The 13,800-nt window shown below is 43.7% G+C and overlaps 1 protein-coding gene across 1 annotated transcript in view; it reads right to left on the bottom strand.

The window, feature by feature from the left end:
- The window catches only part of LOC306859958 (plexin-B1-like), a 98,081-nt gene that overhangs the window by 33,322 nt on the left and 50,959 nt on the right, over window positions 1–13,800 (bottom strand). The window contains exons 5-7 of the mRNA XM_079401390.1: window positions 13,232–13,360; window positions 10,533–10,633; window positions 10,274–10,406 (exon numbers count right to left, since the gene is read on the bottom strand). Of these exons, the coding sequence (XP_079257516.1) occupies window positions 10,274–10,406; window positions 10,533–10,633; window positions 13,232–13,360 (363 nt within the window). The remainder of the gene's footprint in view (window positions 1–10,273; window positions 10,407–10,532; window positions 10,634–13,231; window positions 13,361–13,800) is intronic.

Genomic DNA, 13,800 nt, shown 5'->3' with positions numbered 1-13,800 from the left:
TACGGCAAACAGAAAATGGCCTCGGAAAAGAGCGGCAAAAGCCCAGCAGTTCTTGACTTCAACACTAACAGTCAAGGCCTGGCTCTAGAGGGCGCCCAACGCCAAGACAGTGCCAAGCCGCCACCCAGAGAGTGGAATGCACCCTCGTCCAACAAAGAACGAGACTCCCACGCCAGTACCAGATCTAAACAGAGATATGAACGCTGGGATGGACCGCGTGGACGTCAACGCTCACCTGGACGGCATTGGGAAAAGACATGGGACCAGCCAAGGCCTCATGAGAGTCAATGGGAAAGATCGTGGAACCAGCCAAGCTCGTTTGGAAACTCAAGAGAAAAAAACTCATGGGAATCCAACGGAAACGCCAAGGGAAAACGACAAAGTCACCCTGGAGCGACTAGCCCACGGAATCGACGAAAGAATTCACAACGATTCCAAGCTGACCGAGCTCAAACTGAATCCACGCAAGAACAAAAGTCACCACCGTGTTTCGACTCACAAAAACTGATGGAAATGATGATGAAAGAATTCTTCCAACGGAAAGAGGAAGATCGGAGATGGGAAAAGAAAGAGAAACCAGATTCAGCCTGACTAGCGGCCGGACGAGAAGGCAGCGACCAGCTGGCCCAACCAGCCATGGAGAACAGCACTCCTTCATCTCACTCTCAGAGAACTGCAATCACAATAACTTCAGATGGACACACAACCCCATCTGAAAACCCAGCAACAGAGTTAGACATTAACTCAACACTCAAACCTCTAGATCACAGCAGCGTCCAGCAAACACCTGCTGATGAAACCACTCAAGTTCCTGAAAGTGCTGTCTTGGTCGTCTGCCACTCCTCCGAAGAACACCACATCAGCCCTGATATCCTAACCGTTTCCTCCCAAAATCCAGTCCCTCAACTCCTAGGCGATCTCATTGAGAAAGGTATAGCGAAAAAGTTTTACCTCTCCATCATCATCGAACGACACATCAGAGTCGAAGCCCTTCTTGACACGGGAGCCGACATCACTCTAATGTCCACCGAGCTCCTCGAAAAGGTCCAAGAAAGAACAAAGGGGACTAACAGAACTCTCAGACTCCACAGATGTGAGCTGGACCTCCAAGCATATTCCCACACGGGCCTCCAACTGAAACATGTGGCCCCAATCCACCTAACTGTTGGATCAATGGATCTCGTCCATCCAATATACGTCTCACCACTCAAGACGTATCCACTTCTCATTGGGAAAGATCTGCTTAATCGCTTCAAACCGCTGATAGACTTCAAGCACCTAAAGATGTGGACACAAGTCCGCGAGCCTCTGCCCTGCCAGTCATTAGACTCCAACGAGTCGCAGTGTCAAGTCACAGACACCACCCTCAATCCAGCGACTGATAATGCAGTAGCAAAGCCTGTACCTGGATCAAGCACAAGCAACAAAGACCAGGACCCACTCCTATGCTCACTGCAAGAGCCTGAATCAAACACAGGCCCCCATCGAGTCATGACTGCAATAGACGTTCAAGGCACATCAGTGTCCGACGCGGCACTAGCCCTGTGGGCAGAGAACTCAGCCATCAGCCTGAAGCTATTCAGCACAGTGAAGCAAAGACATCAGAGCCTACCACATGTCGCTAAGCACAGCCGCTTCCCTCTCAGTCCCTGGGCAACAACCATGGCCACCTCCAAGATCATCTGCGCTCTGGACATACGATGGAACAACAGACAGCTGAGTCACTACTTCCTCGTCATTCCAGATCTACCGCACGACATCTATATTGGAGCGGATATCATGGTCCGGCTCAATGCTTACATTGACACTGTGAACGACGTCATATGGGCTCCTCTGTCACACCAACTGACAACTGCAGTCAACCTCAAGAACCTCCAATCTGGTCAAACCATGCCCGATGCATGCGCTATGATCACGGAGCAAGAAGCCATAATACCTGCCTACAGCAAGAGTGTCAGCGTCCGCCTCAACATGCGACCTGGCCAAACTCTCAACAGTAAGCTAAGCTTCTTCCAACCTTCCAGGACCTGCCTGAAACTAGGACTGACCCTGGAAGCCACACCTCTCATCGAAGTGTCATCTCGTGCTGTGTATGTGTTATTCAACAACTGTACGGCCCAAGACATCCACGTTCCCAAAGCCAATCACCTGGGATGGCTCATCAGCCAGACATTCCATGACTTTGAACTGATGGTACCTGTCATAGGCCCTATACCAGCACATCTAATGCCAGACGAACATGAATACGACGACACCGTAATGTTCACAAAACCTCATGGAATCATTGCCATCACTTCCATTCTGCCGGTGTCCAGAGAAAGCGTCTGTCGATCAGAACTAACAGATGACACTCATCTCGCTGTCTATGCTGTCTCAACACAGCCTGCGATGGAATCACCTCCACAGGTGAACACCGGGGTCCAACGCCCCTCACATGACTTAACTGCGGAAGAACCCTACACCGGGTTCAACGCACAAATTCAGCAGATCCTGAGTGAGGCGGATGCTCTTCACAACGAAGTGGATCGCCAAGGACTCAAAGACATTCTGCACAAATACCGAGACTCTTTCGCAAAGGATTCTCTGGATTGTGGACTGACCAACATCCACACGGTGCGCATCCCGACAAACCCGAATGCGCCACCCACATTTGTGCGACAATACAAGATTCCAATAGCGTCATATGAGCCAGTGCAAGAAATTGTTGACTCCATGCTGGAAAAGGGGGTCATCCGGCCCTGCAACAGCACATACTCTGCCCCGATATGGCCAGTCCTAAAACCTAACGGCAAATGGCGGCCCACCATCGACTATCGCAAGTTGAATCAACAAGTACCACTGTCACGATGGCCTATGACCCAGTTGGATCAAGAAATCCCAAAGATCAAAGGCTCGACGATCCTGTCAACACTGGACGTCGCCTCCGGGTTCTGGACGATCCCTGTCCACCCCGATGACCAACACAAGTTAGCATTCACCTTTGGCAATCGACAGTACACCTTCACACGGTGCCCCTTCGGCTATGCCAACTCACCAGCTGAATTCAACATCTTTCTAAACAAAGCATGCCCTGACGCCAGAGCTAGAGGCAACCTTGTCTATGTCGATGATATTTTGATGAAAAGTTCAAATATTCAAGATCACCTCAAGGAAATTGATCACGTCCTAAACCAGCTGACAACGGCAGGAGCCAAAATCGCTCTGCACAAAGGACAGTGGTGCAAAACCAAGGTGAACTATGTCGGACTGCTTGTCGGAAGAAACGGCATCGAGCCACAGTCTAACCGCACTCAAGCCATCCAAAGCATAAAAGCGCCGACTAACATCTCTGAACTGCGGAGCTTTCTGGGAGTGTGCAATTACTCGCGACAGTTCATCGAAGACTACGCTGACATTGCCCGACCACTAACCTCCCTCCTGAAAAAGGATGAAACCTTCGTCTGGACGGAAGCCCAGGACACCGCGATGAGCCAGCTCAAACAGCGCCTGTGCTCTGCCCCGTGTCTAGCTTACCCAGACCCCGGAAAAGAATTCTACTTGGATGCTGGATTCTCCAATCATTGCCTCAGCGCAGGCCTATACCAGCTCCATGACAAAGACAAGCGAGTGGTCGCTTATGCCAGCAAAACGCTACTTTCCCCAGAATGCAAGTACTCAGACTGCGAAAAAGCTTTACTTTGCACTGTGTGGGCTATCCAGCGTTTCTCGAATTACATTGGTGCACAGAAAGTCATCATCGAGACTTGTCACCAACCTGTCACCTTCCTCAACAGTCAACGCATCAGAGATGGCGTGGTGACCAACGCACGCATAGCTACCTGGCTAATGACACTCCAAGGACGGGATGTGGAGGCACGATACGCCCAAAACTACAAATCATCATTGGGCAACGGGCTAGCAGCCTGCCAAAACTGTTCAACGGACACGCTGCACACACCAGCGGAACCCAAAGAACCACCGCAACCTCAAATGACGAATCACAGGTACTTCGAGGAGAATGTGTGTGAAGGAATGCCCACAGCATATGTCGATGGATGCTCCTACAACCACAAGGGCAACTTACAAGCTGGAGCGGGAGTGGTCTGGCTCAACAACGACCCGTGCCCACCGCAACAATTCAACTTAGGCCCTCACTCATCACAATATGCTGAAATAGCAGCCATCCTCATTACACTGCAAATGGCCGCATCCCACAACATCAAAGAATTCCTCATCTGTACCGATTCAAACTACGCCCGTCTCAGCTTCACCTGCCATTTAGCTGGATGGAAACAGAATGGATTCAAGACAGCTAACAACAAATCTGTCAAGCACCAGGAACTCTTCCAAGCAAGCGATGACATTGTCACTGAACACGACATTATCGTGTATTGGAAAAAGGTTCGAGGTCATTCACGTCAACCAGGACAAGACAAAGACTTCAATGACCAAGCCGATGCCCTCGCCAAAGCAGGAGCATTACACGGAGAGTCCTGGACATTTCAATCCCTCCCACCCAACCCAACGGTGGCAGCCATAACCCGCCGCCAGCACGCCACTGGCGTTCATACCCCCGCCTCCTCCCTCGTTACCCTATCACCTCAGTTCGCTACTGACGATCTGCTCACCCTCCAAACAGCGGATCCCACTCTGCGAACCATTGCGGCTCACATAGCCGATCCATTATCTCATCCTATTTCCACTTCCGACCTAACTGCTTCCTCTGAGCTCCGCACGCTCCACTCAATCAAGCACATGCTGCATCTGAGAGACGGTGTTCTCACATATGTCCCTGAGCCTCTCACTGCGCCAAAGCTCGTAGTGCCTCACGGCCAAAGGGGGATTTTGCTGACACACGCACACGATGCACCATGCGCTGGACACCACGGTGCCAAGGCCACATACGAAACCCTCAAGCGAGTAGCATACTGGCCCGGCATGCAGCAGGACGTAGCGGAATACGTAAAAGGATGCCTGGTGTGTTGCCAGTTCCAACCGGCAAACCCAAACCACCGAGCCCCACTGCAAAGAAAGGGAATGACCTTCCCATGGTCGGACCTCCAAATAGACTGGGTAGGACCCCTGCCACGGTCAACACGGGGTAACAAATACTTCCTCACCGTGGTCTGCGAATTCACAAAGTGGATAGAATGTCTCCCAGCTCCCAACGATACAGCAGAAACAACAGCCTGCCTGTTAATGAACCACATCTTCTCAAGATTTGGACTGCCTTTAAGGGTCAACTCTGACCGTGGAACCCACTTCACCGCTGCAATCATGCAGGAAGTGTGGAAACTCCTGGGCATACAGGCCAAGCTCCACATAAGTTTCCAACCAATGTCCTCAGGGCAAGTCGAACGTGGTAACCGAACAGTGGTCAGCATGTTAAAGAAGTATGTGTCCGCTAATCAAAAGGATTGGGATATCAAACTTCCACTGGTATTGATGGCCGCTCGAGCCACCCCTCACCGGTCCACCGGAGTACCCCCGTTCACATTGATGACAGGGAGAAACATGACGCTACCGCTGCATCTGCTGTACCAACCCGGTGACCTGAACCTTGTCACTGCCTACACCACTCACCAGTACCTGGAAGAGTTGCATCAACACCTGAGAGCGACTTTCGCCTTCGCGCAACAGCAACTGCAGCGAAGCGCAGAAGGTCGTAAAGCCTACTACGACCAAAAGGCCTCTCACCATGAGCTCAGTGTCGGAGACAAAGTGTGGTACTACCGCTTTGCCCAACCAAAGCAGAACACTTCCCATCGCCTGGCAAAGAAGTTCTTACCTCGCTGGACGGGACTCCATGAGATAGTAGACAAGCTCTCACCTGTCGCCTACCGAATCAAAATCAGCCAAGGGCGCAACGAGCCAATACTTCGATGGGTCCATCGAAACCAGATAAAGAGGCACCAGAGCTCCAGCCGACTGGCAAAGGGGGAAGATCAAGCCCACTGACACAGACCGACACCCATACGCTCTACATCACACTAACATAATTTCTGTTGTCTAGGAAACATATAGCGACCTCGCTTAAACATAACACATACACTCTCTCTTCAGCTGCACTACTAGGGCCAACCTCTAGTAGAGAGGAGTTACTCCACACATGTGACACTCGTTTGCGGCCTCACCTCATTCGGTGTCCTTGTGTCTCTTTGTGTATCTTTTTGTGTGTCGTGTCTCTTTTATGTTTTTCCCATTTTCCTTTTCTCAATCCAATCTCTCTTCTCCTCTAGTCCCCTCATCAGGAAACTCCCTTTACAAATTCCTTAAATCCAGGTCCCGAAATTGAGATTGACTCCCTTTAATAAGTCGTTGTAACTCGTTGCGAGAACCGTGGTCAACCGATCCAGGTGACCGGGCCATTCTCCTCAGTTTAACCATTATCGACGCTAAGAACATTTACCGGCTCAAAGATGTGGTGAATGTGGGATTTTGGCAAGGGAACACCTATGCCAAAATCCACACTCCTGAAGTCGTTGCGTATCACGATAACAACGAACAGTTGTATCTGGCCCCAAACCTAAAGATGTGTACGCTCACGAAGGACATTCACTTCCTTTGCCCGAGTAAGCCTTTTATCCGCGATAATACTGAGGGCATCTGCGGCCTAGAATCCATAAGGCCCGACACTAGCTGCCCCGCCGAAGCGACACCACGTTCTCAAGTTGAGGTAACGCAAGCCGAAATTATCGGAAACCGATGGCTGGTCAACACCCCAGCGCGAACGGCTACCCTCACATACGATCAACACGACACCGCCACACGCATTATCCTACCTAACCAAACTCTATGGATCACGGTCCCTAAGGGCTCGATCCTCCATATTGACGATTTGGCGTTGTACCACCTTACCGACGACGAGTATCAGGCTGAAATCGAAATCTCATCTTTCTTCAAACAGCACTCCTTCACCCTTGATCCAGAATTGGAAGAAAGGATCAGTGAGGAAGGAACACAACTGATTGATTTAACTCCCGTTGATACAGCTTTAGAAGCTATCGCTCGCCTTCCGCCCGCTGGCGCGCCAATTATTCGGTCTTGGTCTGCCGCTGACACAGCGCTTTGCATCTCTACTATTGTAGGATATGTTGTGACTTTGACCCTGGCCTTCCTCCTACACAAACGAGTGAACGCCGTTCAAGAGTCTTGCAACAAATGCACGTCAGGCGTCCCGCGCATTTTCCGACGTGATAAAACTGACCAAGAACCCGAACCGGAGAACTCACTTAACCTGATTGAGATCACGCCTGTACCGCCTCGTCGAACCCCGGACAACTAAACCAATCAAAATAACCACACTTCTAGTAATCCAGTTGTCTTCTCAAGTTTCTAACCTGTACATTCCAAAATTACCCTGCACCAGGATTCAGTCAGTGATGGAGATGTTGTTTGTGCCTTGTGTGTGCCTGTTCTCCCTGATTCTTGTTCCAGTGCCCGCCGACGTCCACAAACGGGGACCTCACCGAGCAAAGGGGGAATATGTAATGCCTGATCAGGATACACACACATCTAGGTTCAACACATTCCTGATGCAAGGATGGATCAAAGCCCGCATTCCAGCTCAGGAAATTCACGTTTTGTCATTTCGAAAGAAAACAGAACCCCCCTTCCCGGAGCCTAAACTTTATTGGCGCCATACTCCCTTGACTTCATGCAGTAAATTCAAAGACATTTACGACCTAGCAACTATCAGTACATTCCTGAGAATGCGCGCCGTTTCTCTGTTGCGCCCCCCAAAACAGACAAAGGAATTCAACTGGACCATGTGCTAGTGAAACAAAGAGAGCCACACCCTGAAGGATTTTGTTTTAAAGAACAAAGTTAAACAAAATATACTCGAGAAAAGAAACAATATATATACCATACCTTTATAAACTTATATATTAAAGGATGTTTTGTTTGTGACATTTATAAGCTGTTGCATTATTTTAAATCTATGGTAAATCTGTTTCCAGAATTTATAATCTTCCTGAGTACTAGTTGTTCATTTTCACTTGATTAATATGTGTATTTAGAATTTAAGATCGTTTAATCAATGCCTTAACTACGAAATCGAATATAAAGGATATTTGTATTTTGGTGCCTGTTAAACGGCTAGTGTTTGGTCTCGGATGAAAGCTGATTTAATGAATAATAATATTGTGGTATGAATTAAATCTTATCTGTTTTTCATTAACGCCTATTTACAAGATGAATGGAAGTCTGCTGTTATAAGTTTTTATGTGATAAAATACTTGCGCAGATAATGTATGCAACACGCAGCTACGCAGGGCGGGGCTCTGCCGACAAAGACTCTTTCGATTGGACTACGCGCCAAAAAGGGCGGACCTAAATCAGCTCGCTTAAAACGGATGCACGCCCATGAAGCTCGCGGAGTTGGAGTTTGAAAACAACAGGAGGACACGCACGCCAGCGAGTCTCTCGTTCTGCTCACGCGGCAAGCGCTTCAGGCCATAACATCACGGCGAAGCAAAGCAACTAACACAAAGACTCAGTTAAACTTTCAAAGAACTTTAATCGTAAACATCATTACGTCAGAACGAGACAACCAACCACTGAAGAGTGCGCTAGTCACACGGCCGACCGAACAGCCAATCCGAACGCGGCCCGCAAAGAACTGAATTCACCAAAGGAAAGAGTCTCTTTGAACTGGAGAAAGCCTGAACTGAGTTCGATCAAAACAACTGAAAGACCAAGTAAGGCAAATCTCTTTATTGACTGAAACCGGGATATCTCTCCGCTGAGGGTAAAGATAAAATACTTCTTTGTCTATGAGTTTCCTCAGGTTGAAAAGCTAGCATTAAAACCTAAGTCTCTCTCTCTCTTCAGATATAAACAACTCGCTCCCATTTGTGTGTATGTTAATGTTGTGTTAGAATAGTGAATAAAACTTTGACTTTATTAAGAAATCTTTTGTCTGTGTTATGTGATTTAACATGTCGTAACTATTTGCCAATAGATCGCGTTTACCTACGCTCATGGGCTAACTTAGCTAACTCAATTTAGCTATTTGATTTATTTTAATCGTTGGCCACGAATGAAATAAACAACGTGTTAAAGATAACTGCTGTTATTAATGCTTGCTGGACAAGTCGTTAACAAGGCATAAGTTGTACATTCTGATTAATAACAATTAATCATATGAAGATCAACTCTTAAGAGTGATTCCCTAAAAGCTAAATAATAAAAATATATATATATGTAGGATTCATTCCCTACACAGTCATAAGTAGCACAGGTATATTTGTAGCAATAACCAACAAAATAATAGATTTTTCTTTTATGCCAAAAATCATTACGATATTAAGTAAAGATCACGTTCCATGAAGATATTTTGTAAATTTCCTACCGTAAATATAACAAAACTTCAGTTTTGATTAGTAATATGCATTGCTAAGGACTTAATTTGGACAACTTTAAAAGGTGATTTTTTCAATATTCAGATTTTTTTGCACCCTCAGATTCAAGATTTTAAATAGTTTATTTATTCAGCTTGTATGATGTATAAATCTCAATAAAAAAAAAACCGACCCTTATGAGTTTGGAGTCAGTAATATTTATTTAAATGGATAGATCACCCAAAAATGAAAATTCTGTAATCATTTACTCACCCTCATATTGTTCCAAACCTGTATGCATTAATAGATATTTTGAAGAATGTTGATAACTAAACATTTTTGGTTCCCTGTGACTTCCATTTGTATGGACAAAAAATACAATGATCAATGAGAACCAAAACTGTTTCATTACCAACAATCTTCAAAATAAATTATTTTATGTTCAGAAAAAGAAATGAATGAATACAGGTTTGGAACAACACAAGGGTCAGTTATTTCACAACAATGCAGTAATTTGATCAAAAGTGACAGTAAAGACATTTAAAATTTTACAAAAGATTGCCATTTTAAATAAATGCTGTTCTTTTGAACTTTCTATTCATTAAAGAATCCTAAAAAAGGTATCACAATTTCAAAATTCAGCTTTGACATCATAGGAATAAATTACATTTTAATATAAATTACAATAGAAAGCAGCTATTTTCAATTGCAATAACATTACACAATATTACTGTTTTTTGATAAAATAAATGCAACCTTGGTTAGTATAAGAGACTTCTTTAAAACAAACATCCTCACCAGCCCCAAACTTTAGAACGGTAGTGTATGAAAGATATTAACTGAAATATTGCAGGGATTACATTTAGGCTTTATGGTTGAAGGAGGACTGAATTTTGATGGTGCTCTAAATTTCCCACTTCATCACAATTTCTGATTGAATGATTTTATACCTGTTTCTGGTCTCCAAGGCTGGCGTTATATTGGCTCAGTGACTCCACTCTCAAGCACTGCTGCTGTTCATCAAAACTCCACAGCCAGTGACCTTCCACCGAGCCCAGCCGACAGTCTGAACGCATCCCACACCTGGAGGAGCGAGGAGAAAAACAGACCAGACAGGAGGATGAGAAAGATAACTGACAGACAGAGAGAAACACTCCTAAAATCAATTGAAAATTGCAGTCCAAAGCAGAAGTTGAAGATGAAACTCACCGGCCGTCAAGAACACACCAACCACAGTATGGGTCCTTCACTGCCAGACAGGAAGTGCAATCTGTGTGCTTCTCACACTCTGCCACAGGCCTCTTCTCCACCTGACCACATGGCATAGCAGGAGAAATCACTTATTCACACATCACACACGGACACAGAGATGACCCAGAGTTTCCACTCCAGGCATATGGGTGAACGTGATCGTGACCCACATCAAATCTGCACTTTTCCACATTTTTGTGCTGATTGTGAGTGGAAATTTTGCAGTGTGTTATTTGAATTTGATTAAAATCATTAAAGTAGAGCGACCATACGTCCTTGTGATTGAGAGACTTTAAAGTTGTCTTCCATCACTGTTTTACTGTGTTCTGTTTCTGGTATATTGTTTGAAATATAGTCTATTTCCTGATCTAGCTGAGTGGGCGTAGCAATAAGTGCAAACCTGAGGAGAAGAGCTCATTTGAGCTAATTTATGGGAATTTTTGTGCAAATTAGAGATGTAATGGTATGAACATTTCTTATCACGATTATAGTGACCTAAATTATCACAGTTATCAGTATTATCACTGTATTGTTAAAACGTGCTAGAAATGTTCAAAAAGTAGTGAAGTGAAGTGACATACGGCCAAGTATGGTGACTTCGTATATGCTTCGTATGACTGTCACATAAATCGTTTCACCAAGTTTTGTATTCAAAATCAGCAAACAATGAGTAAAATTACTTTTTGTTTGCATAAACGCTAAAACACAGGTTAAATGTAACCATGTAAATCCACTCTCTGACACTAGGTGGCGCTTATGGAACAGCAGAATTAGAGCTGTTTCCCATAACCTCCGTGAATTAAGATTAAGAACACTTCCTTTAGGTATTACATGGAGTGAAGATGAAAACAAAATGCCATCAAATCATTTCTGAAGACAGTCAGAACCTTCAGAGGTACATTCATATAATTAATTCATTTGTATATTCACTGTTACTTAAAACTTTGCTTTATGCTGGATAGTATTTATTTATCCTGAGTTGTTCAAGTTGCGGTAATCGAATATGGTTTTAATGATAATTACAATATGAAACGGTAATACATATATCCCAACCTATTGTCAAAACGGTAATCGTTCCATCCCTAGTGCAAATATGCTTTGATTTATCCATCCTCTTTTTATTGTTATTATTTGTATATATTTACTTAACTCTAGCTACTTATTTTCCCATTTAAATCATATTGTGAGACAACAGTTTATTTTATAAAAAACACTGTATGCTCCAATTAGCAAAGCGGGGAAAATGTGTATTTAAGATGGGCATCACTAGTAGTAAGAGGGAGGTGGATGGAATAAGAGCTTGTTAACAAGATTGTGATGCTGTGTAAGCATGGAAAACTCCAGCCTCAGTGTTGTGGAGGGGAGTTAGTGCTTTTTTAAGTACTTAGCAGTTCTAGTTTTAGACTGTTTTTGTCAGCAATCTTTGTTTTAAGCTCTTAAACATTTTTATTTGCAGATTTTGCACATCAGTTTGAAATAAACAACCTTTTGGACTCCTATGATGTTGATCCTCCTTGTGACTGCTCGGGTCGTTATCACATTCCTCTTTTTCCAAATTGCCTAAAATGTCCAAGTTTTGGCTTTGTTTTCCTATCGACATGTTCTCTACAGTCCTTCTACATTATATTTAAGTATTACATTACGTTGACCGTTCACTGTAGATCCCACTTTTTTTGCATACTGCGATTGGCAGATTATGTACAATGCCTGCACGCTATTGGTCGAACCTGTTTTCCATCATTACCTTCAGTATGAAAGCAACAGGAAAACAAAGCCAAAACCCAGACATTTTATGCAATTTAGAAATCCCGGCAACGTTTGGGAAAAAGAGGACGTATGGTCACCTTAGTAAAATTAACTCAGAGTACTAAACTCTGTAAATGTCATCATATTGGTTTAAAATGGATATTTTTTGCTTTTATTTAAACAACATTTTCAAAAATCAGCCAAAACTACAATGATTTTAAACATACTTAATTATCCTGTAATTATTACAAATATAGATATTATAAATATAGTTTTACAGTTTTTATAAGTTCATTTATACTTGCGATAGATCAGAGCAATTGCAAAAACAAAACAAAACAAAAAACTAAGGTTACAGTTACAGCAGATAAAATATACAAAAATAAATAAATAAATAAATACATAAAAATAAATATTTCATGCTACTGGCCAACTACAAGATCTACACTATCAGTCACAAGTTTGGAATAATTACGATAGATTTTAAATGTTTTTGAAAGACATCTGTCATTCTCACTAGGGCTACATTTATTTAATCAAAAATACAAGATTGTGAAATATTATTTGAAATAAATGCTATCTATTTGAATGTATTTTAAAATGTAATTTATTCAAATGATGCAAAGCGGAATTTTCAGCATCATTACTCCAGTCGTCAGTGTCACGTGATCCTTCATAAATCGTTCTAATATGCTGATTTACTGCTCAATTATTTATTATTTAATAATTAATTATTAATATGTTGCATTAATTTTGCAATTATTTGATATTATAAACTATTACTACAATTTAAATTCACAATATCTAATAAATACAGCCTTGGTGAGCATAAGCTACTATATACTATACTTATATATATATATATATATATAATTTTTTACTGGTAGTGTACTAATGATGTTTGAACTCACAGAATGGCTGGTCATGACGTAGACGTGTCTATGGGTGGAATCCAGTAGTAAGTCACTGTTGATGGCTAAACCAGGTTGGATGAGAAGGGTGGAGTACTTCTTCACCTCTCCTGAGTTACCCAGGAACACCTAACATGAGATTAAAAAAAAAGTTTCAATAAGTAACCTGACAACGGCTCCTAAGAACTTCCTCAGGGTTTAATTGAATATTTAGGCTTATAAAACTACATCAGCTGCAACAGGACACCTTAGAGACACGAGGAGAGCTGGATGTGGACAGGTCTAACTAAAAGTGCTGAAAGTGTCTGCTGAAATGGTTTAGCACTAGAGCCCTTCAAAGTCTCATTAAAGGAAAACGACGTACAAGGATCTGAGAGAGGTGCCTAATGCCTCTTGAATTCTATCACGACCGGGGTCGATTTCAGCAAACCAGATTAGAATAGTGAGAATCCCATCAGAAGAGCAGGTATCCTGCTCAAGAGTCTCAGACACCTTACACCGCAAGCTGCTCACGCACTCCACCCATTCAGGTTTGTGCTTTAACTGGATTAACATTGACAAACTGTCGG

This window comes from Barbus barbus (assembly GCF_936440315.1).
Source record: "Barbus barbus genome assembly, chromosome: 40".
NCBI classification, from domain to species: Eukaryota; Metazoa; Chordata; class Actinopteri; order Cypriniformes; family Cyprinidae; genus Barbus; species Barbus barbus.
The sequence above is the reverse complement of the archived record's forward strand: the minus strand, read 5'-3'. Positions and strand labels throughout refer to the sequence as shown.